At 46.1% G+C, this 10525-nt stretch overlaps 2 protein-coding genes and 1 non-coding gene across 3 annotated transcripts; 1 reads left to right on the forward strand and 2 right to left on the reverse strand.

The window, feature by feature from the left end:
* Positions 1-491: 491 nt before the first annotated feature.
* On the reverse strand, positions 492-5346 carry PHB2 (prohibitin 2). The gene is made up of 10 exons (XM_039874228.1): positions 5021-5346; positions 4775-4859; positions 4396-4475; positions 3259-3443; positions 2685-2814; positions 2479-2582; positions 1974-2051; positions 1548-1624; positions 1057-1062; positions 492-858 (listed from the first exon to the last, which is right to left on the reverse strand). The coding sequence occupies exons 1-10, from the start codon at positions 5145-5147 to the stop codon at positions 831-833; spliced, it is 900 nt and encodes a 299-aa protein (XP_039730162.1). The 5' UTR covers positions 5148-5346; the 3' UTR covers positions 492-830.
* LOC120611777 (small nucleolar RNA U89) lies at positions 2145-2409 on the reverse strand. Its single transcript, XR_005655290.1, has one exon. It is a non-coding gene; the product is annotated as a small nucleolar RNA U89 (small nucleolar RNA).
* Positions 5347-5409: 63 nt separating the features above from the next.
* On the forward strand, positions 5410-10398 carry EMG1 (EMG1 N1-specific pseudouridine methyltransferase). The gene is given in 7 exon segments (XM_039874229.1): positions 5410-5700; positions 8844-8945; positions 9057-9198; positions 9523-9581; positions 9659-9761; positions 9764-9807; positions 10123-10398. Coding segments are annotated over 7 exon segments (732 nt in total). The 5' UTR covers positions 5410-5532; the 3' UTR covers positions 10237-10398.
* The last annotated feature ends 127 nt before the right edge of the window (positions 10399-10525 follow it).

Genomic DNA, 10525 nt, shown 5'->3' on the forward strand with positions numbered 1-10525 from the left:
TGACTGCAAAACCGAAAGTGTAGGTAGTCCACAGCAGACAACATGAGCCACTGGGCGTTTGAACACCTAAGTCTCTCGACAGGCACGAATGGCCTTCCCCACAGCTGCACAGAATCCTGTTACTAAGGAAGCAGCTCCTGTTGGGGTCATCACATTTTTGGTCTAGCTCAGCAAAGCCACAGCTGCTCCGGCCTTAGAAAAGGATGTTGGCAAATAAACAGGGCTATGTGGCAGAAATGGAGGGTGGGGTGGACAGTGCAGCTGGGCCTCAGGAGCCAAGGGCCTGCTGTTTCCACCTTGGGTCCTGTTTTATATCTGACTCCTGGGATCCCAGGGTGAGAGCAAGGACCAGGCCCTGCTGTTCCTTAACTGCCCTGGCCAGAGTGTGCGCGCCCCCTGCTGGCAGAGGGGAAGACAGACCCAGGAGTGCATTAGGTGAATGAGCGCATGCGTGCTTCCCTTTACCCAGCTCAAACATGTGAAGCCTTAACTTCAGCTTAAGTAATAAAAATTTATTGAGAATTCCTGGGATGGTGGTTATTGCCTCCCAACCTCGAGGGAGGAGCCAACGCTGTAGGAAATCACTGAGAAATCATACACTGTCCCAACAACCCCTGCCAACACAGGGAGGAAGAAAGTCATTCTCTTGAAAATGGGTCAGTTTTCATTCATCTGAGAAGGGTTGGGAGGACAGATGTAGAGGGGACCAACACGTGACATTGGGGATGGGGTGAGGGTGTGCTGGACCCCAAACTGGCTCCTCAAACACCAGGGGTGAAACATCCACTTCTTGATTCTTGATTCCAGGGGTGGATTCTTGATCACCAGACTCATTTTTTAGCCTTGATGAGGCTGTCACTGTGGAAAGGAGACAGATGGATGACATTTTAGGGGACATAAAGGTGAGAGGCACAACATCTTGGCCACTCCCTCCTCAACTACCCTCCTTCCTGATTAAGGGTGTGCATGGGGAAGAGAGGAAGGTTAGGTGGTGGGGGAGGAGGCAGGTACTGGGAGGTGAGATCCCAGAGAAACAAGGATGCATCAACAACTTACCTTCCCCTGCGGATACCAGGTCACCAGATGAACAGGAAAACAGGGAGAGAAGAAAAATGCAGAGGTGACTTGACAGTTCAGGCCCTACCCAGCTCTAAACCCTCTTTTGTTCTCAAGAGAAAAAAAATGGGTTGGAAGCCAGGAAAGGTTCTCTTGGCCACTGCTGTTTCTCAGCAGTCCCTTCCTAGCATTTTTCCATGCCCCAGAACAGCAATTTTAGAGTTCCCGAGTAAGAATACCGAGTATCATCTTTTACCACTTCTCAGACAAATCTTTCAAGTGCTTTTTACACAAATAATACTATTCTCATAAAATCAATCCTATGAGATTCGAGTTAGGAATGTCAACTACCCACTTTTCTATCTTTGATTCAGAGAAATGGTAACTTTCAAGGGCCACACGAGTAAGCTAGTAACAAGCTCCAGAGCCTAAGTGACCCGACTCAGATCCCATGTTCTTTATGACACCCCACTATGGAGGTCCTCTCTCACCGGGTGAAACTTTCATCTTGTAGGTTCAGTACAAGGTTGTCAGCTGTGAGATAGATACGATTCTGTGAGGTGGCGATCTACAGGGCAGGAAACAAGACAGATGCCTGTATTAAGCAAAGACCTCAATTCCTATACCTGCAGTCAATAACCACTGATGGGACACGTGTGGGTTAGGAACAGGTATCTAACCATGAGAAAGACGTGGTTTCTGTTCTCAAAGATCTAGAGCAGTGAGCAACTGTGACGTGTTAGTATTTAACAGTCATGAACACCCAGAGGAATCATTCCTGATTAGGAAGAGTGGCAGAGAAGCCAGTGTGAGTAGCAAACTGAATCAGCACAATTCTGATTCCTTCACTTCAATATGCTTTAACTGAAAGCAGTCTCACTCTCCACGCAGCCCTATGAGAGATGCTGGACTCTCACCGTCTTGGAGATGTTCTGGGCTGCCCGGATCTTGCGCAGCTTGATGTAGCCCGGGTTCTTGCTCAGTGCTTCCCCAAGGTGAGCAAAGTGGGGTTAAGGGTTCACACAAGGCTAGGTCTCAATCCCTGGCCCCATCTTTACTACTCCCCTCACTCCAGCCCTCCTCTGGGCTGTCAGATCCAAGGTTGCGCTCAGGTGGCTCGTGCCTAGTCTTACTTTGGTCCTCACCTGTGGGCCCCCTGGCAGGCAGCTGCCAGGAACTGGAGGCAGCAGCAGGAATGGAGGAAAGGCCAGCAGTGCTATTGATCTGTCTTACAGCAAGGAACCAAGCTCAGGTCCCCCACTAAGATTTCAGATCCCATTTGAAACCTCCACTCCCCAGGGAGCTGAGGATCTGAGAGCACGGAGTCGCATTCGCCTTAGCCTCATCAGCCAGCCCACAAGGGAGGACAGGGAATGTAAGGTGCCTCAGGGGCGGGCTGAGATCTCTCCAGCACAAGGATATCATTCTGGCAGCCTCGGCCTCACCCTCGGCCTGCACAATCTTCTGCCGCTGTTCCTGCTTTGCCTTTTCCACCAAGAACTGGGCCCGCTGGGCCTCCTGCTGGGCTGTATTGGGAGAGTCAGGAGGTCACAGATGTGAGGTGTCAGGAATCCCATCCCCCCTCCTACTTTCTCAGAAACCCTTGCCCTACTCCTTTGGTAACTCACCCACTTGTTTGGCTTCTACGGCAGCTGTGTACTCTCGGCTAAAGCTCAGCTCTGTGATGGCTACGTCATCTAGGATAAGGCTGAAGTCCTTGGCCCTCTCTGTCAGCTCCCGTCGGATCAACAGGGATACCTGGGGCGGAGGTGAGGTGAAGGAGGGAAAGGAGAGGTGGTTTTAGGGGACTGGAGAACTGAAAGCGAGGTGTATTGCTGTGATCATCTGAATACCAGATCTCCTGAAAATGGCAGAAAACTCACCTTTTTAGTTTCTGTTAGAACATGAGTTGCAAAGCACTTGGTCCAACCTTTTCAATGGTCATACTGACACCTAATTTTTCAATCTCTCCAACACAACATGCACCTCTAGACTCTGATATTGTTTTCTCCCATGCTTCCTGACACTGACTGATAGCAAGTTCCAGTCTTGGCTCTCCTTGTTTCCCACAGTGGCCATTAGTACAGCTTTTAGGTAGAAATGGAACTAGGGTCACAACCTTTTTCTAATAAGCTGCTATGCCCTGGGCCAAGTAGGGAAATGCTGACGTTATGCAGATGGTGATGGGAACTGGAGTCCAACCTGGGCCCGCTGGGTGATCAGCTGCGAGGCGTTGAACTTGGCCACCACACTCTTGAGCACCTCATTGACAATGGACGGCAACACTCGCTCCTCATAGTCTAGCCCTAGGCGCTGGTACATGCTGGGAAGCTCCATTGCATTAGGTCGAGACAGCACTCGCAGGGAGATGTTCACCATCTGCAGGTCTAAGAGTGACGTTAGTATGGCTGGTTAAGGCCATGGGGGCCTCAGCTGGCCTCTTAGCCAAGCACTGTCTTCTCTATGTGTTGCCCTTCATGTAATGTCATAAAACCTGCAACTCCCTTGGGGGGAGGAGGGTATTTTGGCTGACAAGATGTGACTCAGCACAGGCCAAATGCATCCTTGTCCACTGTGACATCTTCTCTACCCACAACCCGCCCCCCCCCGATAAAGCTGACCTTTTTGCCACTGTACTGTGTACAACCTCTAGTGTAGGCTCTATCATAATCATCTGTCTTCTTTATTATACTATAAGGATTTGAGAACAAGGATTATGTTTTATGAATACTTTATTCCCAGGACCTAGGGTTTAGGGAATGTTAAATGACCTGCACTAAAAATAGTACAAAAAAAAATTACTGGTGCGATACTTGTTTTGGTGCATGCATATCCATGTGTGTGTGTGTGTGTGTGTGTGTGTGTGTGTGAGAGAGAGAGAGAGAGAGAGAGAGAGAGAGAGAGAGAGAGAGAGAGAGAGAGAAAAGGGTCTGGGGAATCTCAAAGGCATATCTTCTAGGTACAGTCTAGGAGGGGAACTGGCAAATCAGTGAAGAGTGGGGTCAAGTTTTCCCAGGAGAGAGCATACTAGTGGATATAACTAATAAGCCAAGCAGTTAAAAAAAGGCTTTGATCTAGGCAGTGATTAAGACAAAGGACATACAATGCTCTGAGTTTACATTAGGAGGGAGGAATAGTTAACAGAAATGTGCAAGCTCCGTGTGTTCAGAATGTACTGCTTTAACCCCAGAATCAGGTACTTTTATTCCAGTTCTTTTGCAAATGTGGAAACCAAGGCCCAAGAGCTGACAGGCCCATCCTTCCCTAGAAGCTCTCGCCAGGCTCCCTTGTTGACTTGAGGTAGCCCATCCGCAGGGGCTATCAAGTGTCCAGACCTACCTTTAGAGCCTGTGGGGGAGGAAATTTTTCGGGGTCTGGCCCGAATGTCATAGATGATGGGGTACTGGAACCAGGGGATCCTATTGGAGAAGGAACAGGGATAGGCGTTAGGAGACTGCAGTTTCACTAGTTTTGCCAACTTTTCTCTCATCACGTGTTTCTTGGCCCACTCCTCCTAATGACCACGTACAAGGAGAAATTCTCTTCTTCCTTGAGAGAACAAGTTTATGTGCTGCTAGAATTATGGGCAGCACTCACTTTCCTGGGAGATGGGGTGAGGAGGGGAAAGGGCAGAGCTAAATCCTGTTGATAGTTCTACTACAGCCATTGGTGTTCAAAGGGTGAAGGGTCAGGGTCAGTCCGCTCTGCTCGCCATTACCTGAAATGAAGGCCCTCGGCGAGAATGGTGTCCTGCTGCACGCCACCGATTCGATTAAAGAAGATGGCTCTGTGCCCGCCTTCAACTGTGGGAGAAGGGTGGGGATCAGGCCAGGTCACTGCTCTGAGTATGTGCTAGCCCCTGGTGGGGTGGGACGAGCCGCTAAGCAAGCACGAGGGCCCGGCGGGACAGGGTAGGAGTTCTGGGGAGGAACAGGAGTCCAGAGAACGGGCAGAGGTTGCTCACCGGTAAATACGGACTCGCGGACCCCGTAGGCCACGGCGCCGGCCCCCAGCAGCAGCTTCAGCGCGGTGCCCATGCCCCGGGGCCCGGAGGGCAGTCGTCCTGCTAAGTCTTTCAAGTTCTGGGCCATGTTCAATCCTGAGGCCGGCGGCACCAAAGATCAGGAGGGGGTGCCGGCCTCCCTCTACCCCACTCCAGTTTAGAAATCGCACCCTTCACACGAGGATCCGAGCCCCAGGAGCTCGCGGGAGAAAGGGCACCGGAAGTGTGCTCCCTTCTAAACTCTCCCCACCCAAGGCAAACCCGAACATCGCGCACAGGAAGTACGCGTTCGAACGTCCCGCCCCTTTCTGAAACCCGGCCCTCCCAGACAGGCTCCGGTAGTGCGGAACAGCAAGCCATCGCCATTTCCAAGCGCCCACTTTCAAAATGGTAGCCGGAAGGACGTTTGCGATTAGGGCGTGCGCGAGATTTTAATTTAAGGATATTAACATGATTTCCGGTCCGGCTGCAAGATGGCTGCGCCCAGTGGTGGATTTAAACCTCGTGAGCGTTGCAGTGGGGAACAAGAACAGGACTGGGATGCCGTGGCACCCAAGCGGCCCCGACTTGGGGCGGGAAGCAAGATGGGAGGCCGTAGGCTTATTGTGGTGCTGGAAGGGGCCAGTCTGGAAACAGTCAAGGTAATGTGGGACAAAGAAGTGCAGATCTCGTATGTCGATAGGATGGGACCCCTTGTGATGAAGGTGAGGGGCTTAAAGTGGATGGAGAAACCAGGGAGGTGAAATATGCTTTTGGAGGAAGAGTGGCCTAGTTGACTCTCTCTTGGTTTAACACCCGGGATTGGCAGTACTCATTTTTTTGCTTTTCTTGAAACCCATTGCAGCCATCACGTCTTTACTTCCAGTTAGTGTACTAGAATTCTGTGATATAAAGTCATCTAAGGGGAGGGGAGTTTCGTCCACCGTGGTGTCCCACGTTATCCCCGACAAGTTACTGGGAAGGGAGAAAGGTAGTTACTATGGCTTATTCTGCCCATCCTTTTATTCGTAAGGACTTATTTAAAAGGTGTTTACTGTGACTCTCCTCTATATTACTGCCCACTTCGAAACACTGGATCAGGTTATTTAATATTTTAAATCTTTATTTTTACCAATCATTCGGCTCTTTCCTCGAATAATCCAGTAATTTCCTGTCTTAAAACTTCGTGCTGTCTCATTCCTTCTGACTTTCTCTTACCGTTTAGAGCTAAATTTGTTCAGTGAGTAGGCCCAGAAGAAATAGCACTGGTTTAGAAGTCAGGCTTAGATTTTACTCTTGGACTTTATACTTATTTTAAGTGTGTGATCTTGAAAAAACAAGTTTTCTTCAGTTCGTAAAGTGGAAGTTAATACTTTACAGGGGGAATGTAATGAAAGTGCTTAAAAGGTAGTACATAGTAAAATTCCATAGTAAAATACGGTGTGATTGTTTCTGTCTTTCTTTCCTCAACCACTATGGCACTTTATTAAGCTTGCAATCTAGAAAGGTCTTTTTTTTTCTTTTCAGTGACTAGCTAATCAGGTTTATCCTTTCATTTTCTTCTGTAATTGACATTTCTAACCTAATTTTAGGTTCTTACATTCATCCTTCACTTAATTGCCTATCTTTCCAGTCTATTAATAATGAATGTTACTTAACCACTTCGTTTCTTCCTGTGTTCCCTGGGGATAATAGTAGTACCTACCCTGTTGGATTTTTGGGAAGATTAAAGGAGTTAAGTGTAAAGGGTTTAGAATAATGTCTGTCACTTGGGACTAGTTATTATTATTGTTACTGATTCCATATTACCTATTAAGAAGTTGAAAAGGTCATGGCCAGGTTAAACTTGCTAGAACATGCTCTGGAAGAATTTAGGCCAGGTTGTCATTAATGGTAATCCAAGGGTGATAGAATTCATAGCTGTTGGAAATCTTCTGTACTGTTACCTTGTGCCATCCTTGTGCCTGGTACCTTTTGCTTCTGCCAGTCTCTCTTGGATCTGCTCTCTTCATTTATTCTTTTTACTCCAGCCTTTGGCTTTCTTTAAGCTCTTTGAAGGCACTAAATTCTCTTGTACCTTAAGGCCATTGCACATGATGTTCTCTAACTGGAAGCTCCCTTTACTCAGCTCTTTGTTTCATCCTTGTTGTTTATTTAACAATTATTGAGTCTATTAGGTTAAATGTTACTTCCTCATAGAGGTGACTCCTTTCCTGGTTTAAATTAGATCCTCCTGTTATAATCTTTTAATGAACCATTTACTTTTCCTTTGTAATGTTTATCATAATTTGAGTTAAATACTCATGTTTGTTTACCATTTGTCTCTTCCACTAGAAGGCTTTGAGGGCAGAGAATAAGGTTTTAAAAATTCTTCCTTGTATCTCCAATAGCTATTGTAGAAAATGAATACACATAGTATTCATTCTGATTATTTCAATTTGTGGTTTTCAAGCTTATTAACCACAACCCACCATTAAAATTTACATTGTGAGCCAGTAAACATACACACAACTGCATAAAACCAAGTTTCATGAACCGTCACTTACCATTAGTACATGCGAAGTACTTTGATGTTTTCTAGTCTATTTCATTAAAAACCCTGGTTATAAATTACGAATGGGTTGAAACTGGATTTTTTTTATTCAAGAGGTTCTTTTTCTATAACTAAGAGTATCCCATGGACTTAGTTCTTGGTCCTTTGTTCTTTCTCTGTGCTTAGTCTTTGTGACATTCTTGTTATTTCAGTTGTTCAATCACTTTCAGTCTGCATGCCTTTCCCCCCAAACTTTTTGGAGTCATATATCTCAAATGTTGTCAGATAGAAATGTTCTATTGATATATAAACACTTAGCCTTTCAAAACCTGTATTTGTACTTAATGGTATGTTTTTAGACTTTTTACTGACCGCCTTAATGCTCCTTAGGACTCGAAATTGTAATTTGCAATTATTTCTTTTATTTGCTACAGATAGATTCGGCTAGAGCTTTAGTATCAAAATTCTACCTGGTATATTTTCCAGTATACAGAGTTGCCAGAATAATATTCCTCAGTCATTCTCATGCCCATGTTATTCCAGGATTATTCTGGCTTTGTGCTGGATACTTGAGGATTCTACAGTTTACAAAGCACTTTCGTATATAATCACTACCCTTTAGTGTCTTGATTGCCCTTTTCATCATTTTCTTTCTTCACATTTCTGCTATTTATTCCATTTGTACCTGTGCTCACACGTCTTAAAACTCGAAACAACCTCTCTTGTTTTACTTTTGAGAGTATTCCTTGATGAAACTCTCTCCTGCATTAGAATTTTCACATTTCTTCCCATTCAGATTTGCAGCTTTTCACTTAGTTCATATTTGTTATAAGCAATATGAGGGTAGTGACCATGTGTTTTTTGCCCAGTGCATACAGTGCTCCTGTGACAAGCTTTCAGCTTTGCTCATTAACCTTGCTCCTACCTGGTTCCAGAATCCCTCACCAGCTTTGCTTAATAGCCACAGGTTTTAAAACTAAATCCAGTTTAAATCATGTGAAATCACAGGTTGTACCTCCTTCCCTTTTCCCTCTAAGATCAGTTATGGTGGGAGGAGGTCAGGGTTGGGAGGGGGCAGTAAACGTGGCCATACAGTGACCCTTGAAGGGCTTGCTGGGCCCCACCCCCATAGCTTCTGATTCAGTAGCTCTAGAGTCTGAGAATTCAACTAAAAAGTTTTTAGTTGCTGCTGCTGGTTTAGGGGCCACACTTTGGGAACCAGTGGGATAGGTAAAAGCAGCTTATATTGTTCTCTGTCATGTTTGTCTTCAGGTAGGGAAGACATATGAGCTACTAAACTGTGACAAGCACAAATCTGTGCTGTTGAAGAATGGACGGGATCCTGGGGAAGTAAGACCAGACATAGCTCACCAGGTAACTCCAGAGACAGAGCTCACAACTCCTTGAGCTGTTATGTGGAAGGTAAAGCAGCTGCCTGCTACTTCTTTTCAGTCTTAACTGTGCCTTGGTGTCTGTCTCCCTCAGAGTTTATTGATGCTGATGGACAGTCCCTTGAATCGAGCTGGTTTGCTGCAGGTTTATATCCACACACAGAAGAATGTGCTGATTGAAGTGAACCCCCAGACTCGAATTCCCAGGACCTTTGACCGCTTTTGTGGCCTCATGGGTGAGAATCTTTGACTTGCAGTTGAGAATGAACTGGGCAGGAGAGAAGGGAGGAGAGGGAACACGATTGATCTCAGAACAAGGACTGATTACTGTCCATGTGCAGGGGTAAAGCCTGCACGGGTTCCTGGTTGAAAGAGTAATAAACCCATCAGTACACAGCTAGGCATGTGCTCGACAACTGCTTGTTCTTAACATTTTAGAAGTACAGTGTGGATGTATCGGATGTGTGGAGGAGCCCACCTCACCTGTGGGTTTTTCTGGTTAGATTACTGGGTAGAAGTGGGTTCTCTGCCTACCTCTGAACTTTTTTTTTCTGCCCTAGTTCAGCTTTTACACAAACTCAGTGTTCGAGCAGCTGATGGCCCCCAGAAGCTCTTGAAGGTGAAGTATTGACACCTACTGGTTGGAGGCAGGGTTCTGAGAATGTTTCTGGGGCTCATTTTTCTCTTTTTCTTTAGGTAATTAAGAATCCAGTGTCAGATCACTTCCCAGTTGGGTGTATGAAAATTGGCACTTCTTTTTCCATCCCAGCTGTTAGTGATGTGCGAGAGTTGGTACCTAGCGCGACCCTATTGTTTTTGTGGTGGGGGCCTTTGCCCATGGCAAGGTAAGGTCTGGGCTCAACTCTTAAATTCTTCATAGAGCTGAAGCTTAGTATGGAATTCTGAGAGCAGTTAGCATTTTGACAGTCCTGTCCACATAAGTTGGGAAATAGAGGGTAAGAACAAAGCTGGAAGACAAACGGGGGTTCCATAGCCTGCCTTAGGGAGCACCCTTTGAGGACTGCTGGCATTGATCCTTTGTATAAATTTGATATTAAACAGCACTGTGAAATATTAGCTCAGCCCAATTTTCCTGCCCTAAAGGGACTTAACCTGTTGCAGAGTGGTGGAGTTAGCTGACACAACTGTTCTTTCTTCAGGTCAGTGTGGAGTATACAGAGAAGATGGTGTCCATCAGCAACTATCCTCTTTCTGCTGCCCTCACCTGTGCAAAACTTACCACAGCCTTTGAAGAAGTATGGAGGGTCATTTGACAGTAGGCCTTACTCTGAAACAGAGACTGTTGACATTGTATCCCTTGACCCTGTTTTCAACTCACTGTTAGAAGATGACTTTTCTGCACCAAGACTGTGTGGTTTGCGGAAGCCAAGGCTGTACATTTGCTATCTGTTTATCCTATAAATAGTTCTTGTCAACCTGGTTGTTCTTTGGGGATTCCTAAACTTTGTATGTAATGGTGTAAACCATTTGTTCTCAGATTTCAGGAAAAGATGTTTGCAGTTTGGTTCCAGGTTTTGAAGGTGGGCTTTAGCTCCAAACTTT

The sequence above is a fragment of the Pteropus medius genome, unplaced genomic scaffold (genome assembly GCF_902729225.1).
Source record: "Pteropus medius unplaced genomic scaffold, Ma_sr-lr_union100, whole genome shotgun sequence".
Taxonomy (NCBI): Eukaryota; Metazoa; Chordata; class Mammalia; order Chiroptera; family Pteropodidae; genus Pteropus; species Pteropus medius.